This window comes from Chaetodon auriga, chromosome 21, assembly GCF_051107435.1.
Source record: "Chaetodon auriga isolate fChaAug3 chromosome 21, fChaAug3.hap1, whole genome shotgun sequence".
Classification (NCBI taxonomy): Eukaryota; Metazoa; Chordata; class Actinopteri; order Chaetodontiformes; family Chaetodontidae; genus Chaetodon; species Chaetodon auriga.
This window is the reverse complement of record NC_135094.1, coordinates 18,757,246-18,773,531: the sequence shown is the minus strand read 5'-3', so window position 1 is coordinate 18,773,531 and position 16,286 is coordinate 18,757,246. Positions and strand designations below refer to the sequence as shown.

General features: G+C 38.3%; 1 protein-coding gene across 1 annotated transcript in view; it reads right to left on the bottom strand.

Moving 5' to 3' along the window:
• Window positions 1-7,878: 7,878 nt before the first annotated feature.
• vstm2a (V-set and transmembrane domain containing 2A) overlaps window positions 7,879-16,286 on the bottom strand; it is a 73,244-nt gene continuing 64,836 nt past the window's right edge. Inside the window, exon 5 of the mRNA XM_076761473.1 lies at window positions 7,879-10,689. Within this exon, the coding sequence (XP_076617588.1) occupies window positions 10,613-10,689 (77 nt within the window). The 3' untranslated portion in view covers window positions 7,879-10,612. The remainder of the gene's footprint in view (window positions 10,690-16,286) is intronic.

Genomic DNA, 16,286 nt, shown 5'->3' with positions numbered 1-16,286 from the left:
GGTGGGCAAGAATTTCAGCAATTAGTTTTCTTTACCTTTTTTCCCCAAGCAAACGTGGATCTTTCAATCATATCCATTTATTATTAGCTAGGTGCTACTACTACACATAAATGGAAAAGGAAATATGGAGCTGGCTTTGACTGAGCTAATGCATAAGAGCATCACACGGGGATTTATTTCATTGGATACTCCCACACTCTCATTGGACATTTACTGTATTTTTTGGATACTGCAGCTGATCTGACACATCAGGCTGCATTGAAATGCAATCATTCCAATTTTTACATATTTGTTCTCTTCTTCATTTAATTAAAATGATTGGATCTGTGCTAAATGCAGGTCTAAATTAAGGAATCATGAATCCCCTTTTCACACTCTTCTAATGTGTCTTCAGTAAAAGGCTTCCTTTCATTCTCTTATCTCTTATTTTCCCTATAATGTGCATCTCAGCTCACAGTCAGGTGCATATGGAGAATATGTGAGAAATTACTTTTAGCCCCAGGCTGACGTTTAATTTTCATTTTAGGCCATTTCTGTATTAACTGTTTATCATAATAGAAGCTCACCTGTATAAAAAAACTAATTAGTCTACAGACTATATTTAGAATGTTAGCTGTTGACATTGCTCCGTCATGTTTGGTCCTTTTGCAATAAACAGTTGATTTTGCTGTCATTTTTTCATCATTTAGTGTGAACCAACTAACCACAGTATGTGGGGCTGTAACATCATCTGTGATGTAGGCCACAATCGGCACTTTGGTGTGGTCATGAAGTTATTTCTACACAACAGGCACCATTCTTTTTACTTTATTTTTATTTGTCCTTTATTTAACCAGAAAAGTCCCATTGAGATACAATATCCTGATCAAGATGGAAAAAGGTGCTATATACTGTACAAAACGAGGACAGATGACATTGCAAAAACACACCAAATCACAACAAAGACACACAAAACATACAACGCACCAAAGAATCACAGCAAATAATGGTACATGTTAAAAGCAATGACATTGCTCTGTTATCTGATCTAAACATATATCTATTAGATTAGAAATAATAAATTTACAAGCTAATCAAATAAACACTGACCAAAATAATTGCAAGAAAAGCACAGAGAAAGAATCAGCGATGATTTCTTGCATTTAATTGGTATTTTATTTTGACAGCGATTCTTATTATCATCTTAACCTACAGCAATAAGCTGTGCCAACAGAAGTCAGTAAACAAATTAATGTGCTCAGATTGGAAATATGGAAGCATGTTGATAAATAGCCGGCGTCTGGAGTGAAATATCATAGATGGACTGTGAGCATGTGAAATACATTTGCAAACTGAATTAGGGTTTAATCACTGTTTAGATTGTCTGAAGAGATGTGTGTTCATGTGTGAATCTCTGGGAAACTGCTCATCAAACAGTCCATTTTAAAGAATATGCTCAGACTAATAGCTAATTACTGCTACTCATCAGTATCTGACACTGCTTCAGATGACACTTGATAGGTATGGGTGTAGGTATTTGGGTATTAAGGGAAGGTGCTCACTGGCTGACGACAGGGGACAAGAGGTGTTAATGGAAAATAAAATGTAGCCCATGCTGAATCAGACTATTGACTGATGTGTAGGTGATGAGTAACATCTTCAAATCAATTCTGAATTATTTAAGAAAGCGAATGCAGGGAGGTCTGAAACAGACGTTATGTACTCCCTCATGCTTGTTTTGTATACCTGGATTGCTGAACTCTTGAATAATAAATGTGTGGGCCTCTTAGATAATCCACTCTCCATCACTTAGTGAGCCGAGAGCTACAAGAAGCTGCAGATCGGGTTGTCGATCAGTGGGATTGGCACTACTGTCACTCCCTCCACATAACGAGGAGATGTTTGAACAATAATTGCTGTTGCTTGCCATTCAATCACAGGAGGTTTAGTTACACAGGTAGGGATCATGTTTTCGGTGGAGGGCATGTTTGTTTAGCTACAGGATTACAGAAGAACAACTGGCCTGATATTCATGAAACCTGGTGGAAGGATATACCATGGACCGAGGATGAACCCATCAAAATTTGGATCTGAAACACAGGGTGGACACACAAATTATTATTTACTTTCAAGCTACTAAATCGAGCATGTGGTCAAGGCAGAATAAACATGCACTACATCTTAAAATGAAAGAGTAAAGTTGAGTAGTGACAAAACATAGCCAATTGTAGAAATATAATGACTCCATATCACAAGCCACACTCATGGGCAGCAGTAATCCTCTGGGGTAGCCAACACATGTAGCTGCTCAAACTTCATGTAAATACACTCATATCATGGAACTAATTATACTGAAAGTCACTCTTTTGCAATTTTGGTTTGTCCATTCTGGGCTACTATAGCAACATGGTGGTGCAACATGGCACTCCATGGAAGAGGGCCAACTCCCTCTGTAGATACAAAGGTTTCATATTAAGGTAATGAATATATTATTATAATTTTCAGATTTCCAGGTGATGATGCACTAATGAAAACATAACTATGGATATTATATCCCATTTATGTCAATTGGTCCACACTTAACACTGGACTTTTAAGTTAGTCCTCAATAACTTATCATTATGGTGTTATCACAGCAAATTGCAGTTGCACACATCATTGTGGTTACAGGTGTTGTATAAAACCTTTTGTGGCTCTAGAGGGAGCTTTGTCCTCAAGTGATGTCACTTGAGTCAGTGTCGGTTGGATCTGAAGACTACAAGTTGAAAAAAAAAAAAAAAAAGAATAAATCTGTGGATGTGGATTTGGAAAGAAGTGATCTTACCAGACCTCTGCTGCCTGATCATCATCTCTGCTGCAGACTGGAGGTCCAAGGCTACATTAGCCACTACTGGCATAACATACCTCGAACCTTCAACCAAACTGTTGGCAGTCGTGTTGCATTGTTGGTAATGTAGGCGTCAGTTTTTGATAAGGGAGAAGAATGTGTGGAATGAAACAGATGATATCTGCTGCACTGATTTTTATCATTTTCTCAAAAATAAATAAATAAATAAATGCTCTCCATCTTAAGTCGGACTGTTGTAGGACTGCAACACAAAATAAGCGGACTACTCTCTTAATGTTGTTATAAGTGGTGATACATGTTTTTTTTTGTTGTTTTTTTTTTCACTGCAGAGTTGATGAGAACGGGAAGGGGATCAGACTAAATGTTCATATCTAGTATAAATTAAAAATTTTCTGAGCCAACATTATTTGATGTATTCATAAAACATTTTTAAGTGCTTGAAGACACATTTGTGAATTTATAAGACGCTAATTGTTTCCCCCTGCTTCCACTCTTTGTGCTAAGCTAGGATAAACATATTATGGATGAATCTCTCTGCTATGAAACAGATATCAGTAAATAATGTGACATCTTGAATGACAAAAAATGTACGTAATTTTATTATAAGGACCTTTACAGTTGAGATATTATGAGTTTGTCATAAAATCCCATTGTAGTCATGTAAGTGGTAAATTAGTATTAAAAGTGTATTTAGCTTCACTGGGGACAAACAGGGACCTGTTTTTTTACTTTCAACATTCATGACACTGATTTGTTGTCAGTACCTGAGATGCCCCAAAACAACCTTGAACTGATATGACAGCAGGATGTCACTTTCACATCCTCTGAGTATGCAGTTCACTTCCTTCACTCATGCCCCTATGGCAACCTGAGAGGATTTGAAGGAGAAAGGTGAAGTTTGCTAGAGGGGTCTTCCATATGGCACTTACATTTGGAACTGCAGCATGGCGGATACAAAGACATAACACTGCACTGTAGACCCCAACACACACACACACACACACACACACACACACACACACACACCTCTAACTTCAATGATTGATAGTGAATTGAGCTAATTTGTTTGTTTACATGTAAGAAAAGTGCTCGGGAGAACAGTACATGTCTGTCCCTGGTTCTAGAGTTTAATGAGGCAGGCTTCACATTCTGTCAACACACATTCAACACCCAATTCTCTTGGGCTCTCTTTTTTAATAAGCACACCCACTCACTTATAGCAATGCAGCACATTTCCATTCTACCTTCACACTGTTTCATCTGTCTCTCATATTGGGTTAAACTTGGGGCTTTGTATCCACACGCTTTAAAATGACATGGCTGTTGTTGTTGTATTCAGTCATTGACAGCCATCCTAAGCCCACCGCAGTACATTTTTGGCTGATATGCCAATATGATTTTTCTTCCAAAACCTTTGGGGTGCATAAATCCCACAGCATTGACAGATGCTTAGCATTGATAGGTTCGCACAAACACATTTCCATTCCTTTGGGCGTTTTGTGGAACAAAACAATCAAGCAGGGTTAGAAAGTCACAGGGTACATTACAGTGACGGATTCTTGAAAGCCCAATAAAGACCCTTACATCAATGCCAGTTTCAATTGATTACTTTTAATGAGTGCAAATAAATAATGCAGGACTGTTCACACACAGACTCTCTCTTTTTCTCTCTCTCTCTCTCACACACACACACACACACATTTGCAAGCAGCAGAAACTTTAGTAAAGTTTAATGCCCTTCAATTGCTTTGCCTTTGTTAAAATGTCTTTGAGCAGAATTGCTTGTTAGCACTTTACCAGCGACCAGATCCCAATAGCACCAATAAGATGGTGTCAGAGGACCCTTCATCCTGTTAAGTCAGATGTACCGGTCAGCAATTGTGAAAGCATGCAGGAGATTTGTATTCATTTCTGGGATATCCAAATTGGCCTGTACGTACAACTTTTTCACGCATTGCTAAGGGCAGATGATAGATTTTGTTTAACCTTGCTGTTTGGGGGAAAGTTTGCAAAGTGGTTTGTCCTTGCTCCTGTTTCTTAAAGAAAAGTGCTTCACAATCATAAATAGGGACATGTTCACATGTGATAGCTCACCAGTAAAATGTGATTTTTTTTTTTTTTTTTTTGGCGCTACAGGCCCCAGGGTTTTGCAAATGCCAATGATGTTTGATGTCTATTTTTCCATTCATCTGTACCATGCTTGGTCTCAAGAGCAAGTAAACTCATCAATGACGGGTCAGATTTCACATTACACTAGATATTGGATAGTCATGGTCCTCAAAGGATGATCTTGTTTGTAGATTTTTGCTATCTAACAGGCCTTGCATCAAAGAACCTTTTGTCTTTCTAGAGGCTACTTGTGAGACTATAGAATTTGAGGCAGATAAAGCTGTTGCTCAACAACGCCTTAGCAGAGTTGTTCAGAGGGACAGCACTTCTTGTTTCCTATTTTTCATGATATTTGCAATCAGATCCACTTCTCTAACCTTTAGGCCACTGCATCCCGACAGTGTTGTCATGGTTAGATCTTACCCATTTTATTTGATGTACAATGTCATCCTTGAGATGTGAGGAAACACACGAGAACACATTACCTGTACCATGCAGTGCTACCAGTGGGGTGCTCTGCATTAAACTGGAATCACAGTGGCCCTTTCACTCAGCATGGATCCTGTCTCTGCAATGTACGCATGTATATTTCATGAGCATTTGAAAATGTAAACTTCAGGTATCACACTGTGTTATTTTTTTCCTTGACAGGAGCATATAAGAAGACACAAAGATCTTGGCCATCTGTGATTCACTGATTCACTACCACGGCACAAGATATTTGAATATGCAGGATTTAAATAGACTTATTCATACAATATAATCATTTCCACCATCCCTCTGTCTTTGTGCTGCAATCGGACCACTGGCCTGATTAGAGTGCCAGAGGCAGGCTGGTGCCTCGCCCTCTCCTTGCCTCAACATAAATAACTGTGTCATTGCTTGCTGAATTAACAAACACGGGCAGAGGGTTAATTTTGTATTGTTGCTCCTCTATCTCTCTTGCCTTCGCTCTCTTTTGCTACTTTGGCTGCTTTGCATTCTGAATTCACTGATTGAGTAAACCTGATTAGCTGAGCCGCTGCTGCCAAATTCACTCCTCTGTTCCAAAGAGGATCTTATTTTCTCTCTCTTCATTTTCCTTTCCCCTATCTTGTCTTTCAGCGAGATGACTGGATGATGAGACTTGACAGGCCCATTTCAACCCACAGAGAGATAGTTTCCAGGGTTTGCACTGACGAAGGTTGGGTGCCAAAACCAAGAGACCTGCAGTAAGATTTCAATATCACCTCCAAAATGCTAACCCCCCCCCCCCCCAACATTTTGGAATTTTTTTTATTATTATTGTTATTTATTTATTTTTTTTTTCTTGGGGGGGATTGTTGTTGTTGTTGTTTGCTTTTTGCTCACCTGTAGCTCAAAAAGCTGTTCACAATGCCCATATATCAATAAATAAGTAATTTTATGCAGCATCCAGCTTTTTCATAAAGTGCGCATACATTTGCACATTTAATGAGCACATTTCATATTTCAAATTGTGCAAAATTCCGTGTACGTGCCTGCTTTTACTTTTCATATTGCTAACTGATTTATTAATTATTCATGTTTCAATACAATCCTTGTACACAGTCTCATATTTTATTGTATACAGGGCAAACATTTGCATTTCTAAAGGCTCAGTGTTGTACACTGACCAACTGCACAAAATATATAGCGTTCAAGTCTACGGAAGCCCATTCAGTCTAATCGTATTCATAACACAGCACCTGTGCAATTGCACACTGATTAGCCATACATTGTTTCATTGTGGTGACATCTACAGTTTATAACCTAATGAAACATATATATTGCATTCAAGACTGTATGTAATTTTATTAGCATGGCATTTACAGTTATGTTAGTTAGTTATGTAATGCACTAAGGCTGTGGAGGCCCATTCAGTCACACTGCATTCACAACTGTATACAGTACAAACAGTGTTGATATTTGGCTATGCTTAGTGTTGCACACTGATTAACTGTACATAATGTCATTGTTATGACTTTTTACAGTTCAGGAATTATCATTATTATTTGTTATATACCACATTAAAGTCTATGGGGGCCCATACAGTCCCTTTGTATTTGAAGCTCCATTCAAATTTTAAAATGCGCACTGTTGCACACTGACAAAGTCATATAGTGGAATGCATTAAAGCCTAATGCTTAATTGTTTTAAAGCTCCCATTCTTGCCCATAGAGTCTGTAACTCAACCAATACGTTATGTCAATTTTCAATTTTTAAAGTCATCCAAAATTCATGCCAATCAGCAGCTAGACACACAGCAATCACATTCATTTTCCTCAGGGAATGCTCTCTAGTTTTATATGACTGTTATCCCATTCTGTTTTTTTCCCCATTTCTCCACGTCTGGGTAGTGGCGTAAATGAAGGGTGGCTTGATTTTGAGTAACATTTAGTAGTACAATCAAATGAAAAGTGATTTAGCTCCCACACAAAAAAAAGAAACTCTCCCAAGTTGGAAACTGGGACAGTTTTTGCCGTTGTCAGCACTCTCTCCGGTTCACTCGCTGTGAAGCTCAGTACGTTACCAACCAAATAGATGGAATCCCTCAGTGTTTGAATTTCATCTGTGAAAATGGTTTATTTAAATATTATTCTGATATCGTCATTATAATACAAACTGTTGCAATGTTCCAGTACAGAAGCCTCACACAATACCAAAGAAAAGAGAACTATAATTCATCAGAATTTTTGACAGCTCAACAAACAGACAGGACCGCATTGAAATGAAATACATTATAGAAGAAACAAATACATCTAGAGTGGATGAGTAGGGTGGCATATAAAACAGAACAGAAAAAAATGCTTGTGTGATGTTTCTGAAATAACATCCCTGGATGAAGGAACTGCTGCTCTAGCCATCATTGTGAACTGTTCACCTCTTTGGCAACAGAGACCTTGTTGCTTGTAAGCAATTCAGCCTCCATTACAACCCAAATGTTTCTTCTTTTTTTTAACCAAGCATCATGTTTCATCACTCCGATCATATCAAATCAATCATCATTCCAATCTCTCCTTCTTTATTATTCATTATGTTGCAAGAACCCACAGTCAGGCGAGTCCCCTAGATTAGGATGAAAGCTTTATAAAGGAGATGTTTTTAATATATATAGATATTTTTTTTTGTCAAATACAATTTATCCAAGTTCATTTTGAAGAGATGAAAATCCACTTTGGACTTTTTAACACTTGAATATGAGTACATGACACCATTGTTACAAGTACAGAACATCACTGGCCTCTGCCTTTTTAAATGGATTTTTTTAAAAAATGTTAACATGCTGATTATTTCATTTACAAGTTTTACAGATCTGTAACTTTTTACATGAGGGTTGGACAAAACTGTCCACTCAAACTGTGCATGCTCTCCAAAGTGCCGTGGCACTTTCCCAATAGAATCAACAGCCACATCCCAAGCTCAACACCTTCAAATAAGATGTACTTTTTTCTGCAAACTAAACATTCTGAATCGTATTACATAACACGTCTCATTTCAAAACACAGCAATCGATTCCCAGTCACAGCAGAGTGGCATATATATCATGGTGAAGTTAGATTAACTGTCCAAATACAACCTGAAGCTATTTGGAACTTGAGGGATTAGACAGGGTTGCCCTCTATCGCCCACACATCTTGTACCCAGGCTGGAAGCTGCTGATCAGTAGATGTCTCTGGTCTGATCCCAAAGCATGACACACTCTGTCAGCCTTTGAATCTCGGTGCTGAATCCACAAGTTTCCCCCCACAGTTCTTTGGAAATGCAATACAATTATATGAGGGGGATTTTTGCTTTGTCTACAAAACTGAATAAAAGCTTGAAGGGACATGAGTACTTTGCTCTTTGAAAAAAAAAAGAAAAGAAAAAAAGAAACACAGCACAATTATCATTGGCAATTACATCTGTATGTTATGTATGAATGTTAGATTATACCATACAGCACATGAGGAACTACATAATCATGCTTAATGTCACCTTAAGTTGGTGTAAATTTTGGGCATCAACTGAGCAAAAAATAGAATGTGCTTAGGGGTCAGTGTCTACCAAACTGAAATATTGATCTCATTGCAGGGCAACTGCTGCACTGTGGCAGCATGATACTTGTGGTGGATAACATTCACTTACAGCATGATTCTTGAGATATAAATCAACTACTTCATTATTCATAAATGTTTCAATTTGAATTGGAACATCTGCATTTCTGATGGATGGTGCACAATTTCCTTTTCAGCTCAAAAGTTAACAACAACAACAACAACAACTAAAGAATCCCATTTATTTTAGAGGTTATACTGTATCACGGTAATGATCTGAAGTTGTTGCGCTATGAAACCAAAAAACACCTTTGTGTTTGTGTCAGATTGTCAAAGCGTTTTGCTTATAAATGCTCTGCGCGGATAAAAATCTCTATGATATATCATCTGAAAATAAAGCTAAAAATATATTACTGTGAGATATAAGACAGAGGATTTCAACAAAACTAACTTGTTTCTCCCAAACATGGGTCATATACACTGCTGATGATTAGCAAGCCTACTCTCTATGTTGCACTGCATCTCATGTCACCATCCAGCCACTCAAACATCTGTCTGAAATCTGTGTGTTTGTGTGCTGACATGAACATAATACAAACTAGCAATACTCATGATCCGAAGTAGGTGAATACTCATTCACCTTTCTATAATAATGAGACATCCCAGGGAGGGGCACAGCAACTGAAGCATGCCATTTAAAAAACGGTGCAGGTCAATTAAAATTAATCATCCAATGGTCACATGTCAAGATTTTGAATGACTCATAAATTGTGACATCCTTTTTATTCCTACTGAGGATGCAATACAAATTAAAATGACAAGGGACATTTTTTTTTTTTTTTTTCACACCAAAGCTAGCACATTAAAATAAAGCTAAATTCAACATACTGTAACACTGAACTCCAAGTGTTGACTTACGTAGCTCAAATAACGTATGTTCCCCTCATTTAAGCCTTCAGACTAATAAGCATGCACACCTGTATATGTATCACTAACAAGATGTAAAATTATGCACATTAGATAATTTGGATGGCCAATACAGCTGAAGAAAAATGAGAAGTTTAACCTTTTTTAACCTGATGGTTTATGTTAACAGTCTAAATTAACATGTACTTCAGTTTCTTTTGCTTCTTTGAGAGGGCCGGAGTGCCTATTCACAATGAAGTTCAATGGCCAATATGGAGAGTGTCAGCTATGTATACAGCACATACAGTAATTCGAGGTGTTTCAAATAAAACAGATATATCTAGAATCATATATATTACACAAATGTAGATTCTCCTTTTTTCTTGTTCACTTCTGAGCAATGAACACATGAACAGGAACAGCGAAACCATAAGAAAATCATTCTTCCATGAGAGTTATCCAACAAGATACACAGTCCGTTCGCACCGGAGCGTTGCGCCTCAGATGGTGTCGACGTCTGTACAAAAGGTAATCCAACTGGTTTAAAGGTGACTGGTGTTTACAGTGGCTAATAACAATGTGCTGGGTACAAGAGCAGTAGTGGCTGGGAAATGAGGGCCAACTGTGTAGTCCGCATGGTGAGGGGGAAAAAATAAAACAGGCAATTTTTTGGTTCACTCTGAGAGCAAACGTGGAGAGAGCGAGATCAGGGAGCAAACCATGTCAGTTCTTCAAATTATAACAAGGCATCCCTCACCAAACCACATACCAGAAGGAGGACAGCCAGTCCATAGCTGGATGATATCCTTGTACCTGAGGAGAGAAGAAACAAAGGATTTAACCATAGCACAGATTTCCATGGCTCAATGAAGAGACCAATGCAACAGTTTAAAAAAGAAATGCTGGGTTAGACAATATTTCGATATGTTGTCACACATTTTAAGATTTGCCAGAGATTTTGTCATACAATTTTAAAATGTATTTAATCCGCTGGCCTCAATGAGATCAAGATTATCTTTCAAGAAACGCTTGAGCACATGAAACAGTCAGGGCCAGACAGTCCCACAACCAGCATGAAAAAATATAAGAATATTTACATAGATAGATAGATAGATAGATAGATAGATAGATAGATTTTTTTATTTTTTGTATTAAGTGATAGGGAAACCATTTCAAAACAGTCAGTTGGACTGATTTATGTAAATATTGGATTTTTATTTGTTGATATGATTTTTGTATCAGTGAGGGACATTCTTGTCTGGATGTTGTATCCATTAACAGTTGCTCAATTTTTTTCCAATCAAATGTATTTCATCATGACATATATAAATATTGTGGTATTAAATTACATACACAATGTATAATATAGAGATTTATCCATGTTGCCCACCACCTGATATGTATTGTTGTATCCATGCATGGCAACCTGCCAACAATATGGTGTTATTTCTGGGAAAGTTCCCTGTTATTGCAAGTAAAATGAAAATAAGAGATAATATTCGGTGGGACATGCTCATACAACACACAACCCTCCAGACTGCCCCTCCCTCCCAAAAAAAACCCCCATCAGCCTTTCATCTTTTAACTTTCTTTTAATTATGACTGTAATAATTCTCTAACATTTACCCAGAGTTAATTACTGTAATCATGACAACAAATGTTCCTTAACCTCAACTATTAATTTTAACTCAAACCATGATCTTCCCCTAAACCTAATCAAGTTATTTTTGTGCCTAAACCTAACTAAACCAGAGCCATAGAGTTGTCAGACTGTACAGTGGATTTACAGTACTTTCCACCAGGGATTTTTAACAGTTTTGGAAGGCAAAGGTGAATTATATCTTATATATTTTGTTGTTTGATTGGAAGGACTTCACACCCTTATGTATTTTCCACCTCATGACACAATAAAGCGCACAATACCTCATCAGGTGGTTCAAAATGCGTCTTTTGTTTGTTTTAATCTTTATATGTGGTTGAGTTTCACCCTCTCCTGCATTAGATTTGGTCCATATGGCTGCAGTCACGAATGAAGCCTGTGCACACCTCTTGACTGCATCGGTTTAATACATAAAACACAGTAAAACACATCTTGGTTATTTCTTTGTCATTAAATTGCTTTTAAAACTATGGCAAACATTATCAGACCATCAGGGATCCATAGTTCACATCATGTCTTGTGACTCAACAGGTTTTGGCGAATCGAATTCTTTTTACCAGAAGTAGCACACACATGTGCAGAGGCTGCATCTTAATGTGACAATGTCATGCCTTGATTTACATATTCATATCCTCAGACATGTACAGTCCCTCATGCTGAGGCTGTTCAACGTAATTGCAGAATTGTGATTTAATAGAAAGTGCTGCAGCATTCACACAAAACCGTCAAGGTCTAAAACTGGCTGTTTGCTCAAACTTATATATTCTTCCATGAATTCCAACATCTTAACCAAGCAAGCACTGAAAACTACAAGTGTGACCCGTGTTACAGTAAACAGTCTTTGGACTATTGCGAAAAGGATTTACACGGACAGCTACCGTCGCCTTGGCACTGACAAACTGCTATCATCACAGTAGGCAGGGCAGCTCTGACTGTTTACTGAGCACCTGACATGACTAACAACTGCAAACTAGAGCACAGCCTCCTCAGCTCACTATTTGATTCACCTGGGTCTTGGGGACATCAAACCTGAACTGATGAGAGCGAAATAACACATGACAACTATACAATCCTATGCAGCAGAATTCTATGGCCAAAAAACAGCTTACCCTCCTACAGCCGAAGGAGGAGGAAAGGATGTGAGAAAGACAGAGCTTGAAAGCAGGGAGAAATGAGCAATAAGAGGCGCACGAAGTTGTAATCTTGTGAAACAAGGCAGGACATGGGAAATAGAAAATGAAATATTCACTAAATCATACTGACATTGACTAGATTCCTGTGTCAGACTGGCTGATGGTTCTAAGAAGAAAATCGTCCAGGGGGACACTTTGTTCCTTGCGGCCCAGCTCTGGGTTGTCTGGGCTGGTGGGGATTGGGGGGATGAAGGGAGGAATGGTGAGAGGGGGGGGGACACAGAGATGGAGGGCTTTGACCCTTTATTCCTCCCCACCACATCTCATTTGGCTTGAGGAGATCTAGAGAACAGGAGAGCCACAGAGGAGCAGCAATCACTCCGGGCCAAAACACCCTTCACACAGAGAATAATTAATCAGCCTCCAGCTAGGAGTCAGAGCAAGACACAGGCGCAGAGAGACATACAAATATACATGGAAAAAACATGCACTAATTCACTAATATCAAGCGTTTTACAATAATCTACTCAGCGACAGTAAAACCACAGTTAAATGGGTCAAATTCCCTTTAAAAACTGAAAGCCACTTAATTATGCATCCCCGGATCCCGAAGCAGTTGCCAAGCTAACCTATGCCATTCTCAACATGTTGTAATGCAAAGCTACAGCCTGTCTGCACTGCACTACTAAATGATGGTGGAAAATTCTGAAAAGATTTTGAGGATTAACCTTGCTGGATGTCTGAGTGGGGCTTTTTTTTTTTTTTTTTTACATTATTTCAAAGTGTATTTATGAAGATTTATCTATCAAGGCTGTGAGCAAGTGGTGAGAAATTTGAGGCAAATTTTGTAAATCTAGTGACAGGCCTGAATGGACAAAAGGGAAAAATTACAGTAAAAAAAGAAAGACAACCTTATCTGGTCATATCTGAACAATGTGTTTGTATTTGGTTCCATCATTACTGTGTATAACCTGTTGATGAAGTGGCACCGAGGCTAAATGATTAGTGACTACCTCAAATTGGCACTTGTTGACAATTTTGCAAATCTTGGCTGGGACTGTGTTCTACTAAGCCCATTTAGTGTTTCGTCTCCTGCTCCATGTGTTTAGGCTTAACAAAATCCATCAGTGGTACATCAACAGCACTGACTTCACCAGTATTGACTCATGTCTTCAGCCACATTGGTGGCAAAGTTACCTGGATGAATGATTTTTTTGATCAGTGGATTTTTATATTGGATACAGTACATAAGGACAATAGTGTTGTTGTACTAGACAGGTTAAACACATTGTTATTACCCAGTCAGTGCGCACAGTATGAACACGGACTGAGGGTCATTTTATGACTTCATTGCTCATGTTATTGTTATTATATCTTGATATATATGTCACTGTCAGCATTCACAAAAAAACAACAATGATGTCTTGCCACTGACAAGAATTGTATATGTATCCAAAACCTGATAAATCTTATTCCTCTGTGCCAAGCTCCACTGTCCAAAATCTGAGAAGGGAAGTAGTGAAGCAGTAACACATGTTGTTGTTGGTCTGTTTTGAGGATTGCTGACATTTTAATGCTAGTCAATGGTTAAACACTACTAGTCTCCCTCTGGAATCTGGTGATCAAGCCACACTTGTACACAACAGCAGGGAGATTGCTATTCATACATTACTTATTTGCCGTTGCAGTGATGTATTGCTTTAGTTGGTATTTGGATAGCAATTTTTTTTCCAGTTTAGCAGTCTGAGAGAACACAAACAGTAAAAAAAAAATGTCCTCTAATGTTGTTCATTTTCATAAGAATGTGTCTACTTGCAGACAGGCAAAAACATGATGACAGCTTAATGTCCTGTTGTCTCTGAACCCGTCTGGTGATTCATTGTAGGTCACACAGTACGCCATGTGAGGGACAATTGTGTCAGTTTGTTCTGAGGTTTACCTAGAGCAGCAATTGTGTCTCATTTCATAATTTGGCCCCCTTCAAGGCAAAGTTTAAGCCTATTTGTCAATATTTTGGTAAGACATGGAATGCCATTTTTTGATCTTGGGTGGCAGACTGTGAAAACACCAGTGACAATGATGAATAAGTCCAGTAAGTCTGATATGTTATTTTCGATATTGCTGTTAATAGACCAAGTCAAAAAGCAAACCTGATGTAACAGCAGAGATCTGGAGCAAAACAAGATTGCCACAGTGAACTGAAGAACAATGTGGGGAAAAAGATGAGCAGTCAGAATGTCAGACAGGTTGTAGACAAACCAGCACTTGATCCAGAATATTTTAGAACTGGTTCCTGACCTTTTCGGGTTGTATCTGTTCCAGCCAAGGAATGTTTACTAATGACCCCTTATCACAGGTTACATATGTCTATGAGCTTTCTTCTCACACTATTTCATTTTACAGTACTAGTCTTCACAGGCTTGACAAGGTTAAACTCCATATTTAACCATTTGAGGAAAGTTAGAAAAGCTATGATTCTGTGTAATATTTTGTCTCTTCTTTCCTAACTTCTAAATCATTTTGCAGCCACTCAAATTGTGGCCTTTTGACGTAAAACCAAATCTGAGCACACCTGAAATAATAGTAAGAATTTCTCACTGCACAGGAAAACCGTATGCACACAAATTGTGCTAAGAATGATGGATCAGAGTTTAAGTAGGAATGTTGTTGTAATGTGTGAATTTTACTGTGCACCTTCATTTTAACTTCAAAATAAGTGCAAAGCTATTATTACCAATAGGAATGAACGAAGGCGGGGGTTTTCAAAGACACTGTGGGCAATCCTCAAAGTCAAGACAACTGCATCCTCTCCACACCGCCCCCACCAACCACTATTGACTATAAAACTGACTTTTCTGCAGGGATGTTCACAAGTTTTCAACACAGGACATAAAATAATGTTATATAGAGCGTAACATGAAAACAGTTATTCATGAAGATTTTAGTTCTCCTTTTATTATCCTTTGTCTTACCTACTGTGTATTCGGGGGAATGATCATGCTCTACATTCTGCTTCTCCCATAATGTTTTGGGGATATTAACCAAGAGTATAATGTTGCAATGGAGTCAGTCATTTGGCTGTGGGCTACAACTTGGGCCTTGTTTTTTTAGCCTGGGATGTGACAAAATGTCTTAATAGACATGGGACTGCAAAATGTCTGATGATGCAAATGTCATTTTCCAGAACTGAAGTGGATCACAACAAAGGACTGATCCTCTACCTCTTAAATGTTTCGGGCTCTGCCTGTAGCTAGTAGTTTCTCTTGAGTACGGGTTTTCCCCTGTAGTGCTGCTGAGCGCATTTAAAACTCCGTTGTGCACTGGGTGGGGTCTGGCTGCAACACCAGTAGCAGTCTATATTCACAATGAATCACTGTCACAGTCCAAGCTTTTCAGAGCGGATGTGTGAGACAGCCACACTCCCATATATGTTTACATTTTGGCAAATTGACGCCATTAAAAACATGCTGAATGGATTAATAGCAGACGGCTATTACTGAATTAATTTGAGGCTGAAAAAAAGCAAGCTCCGGCGTTATAAGGGGTGTCATTTATTGACGAATTGTCGGGAAATTTATGGACATTTATTTGCAGTGGACATCGGAGATAAGGATATC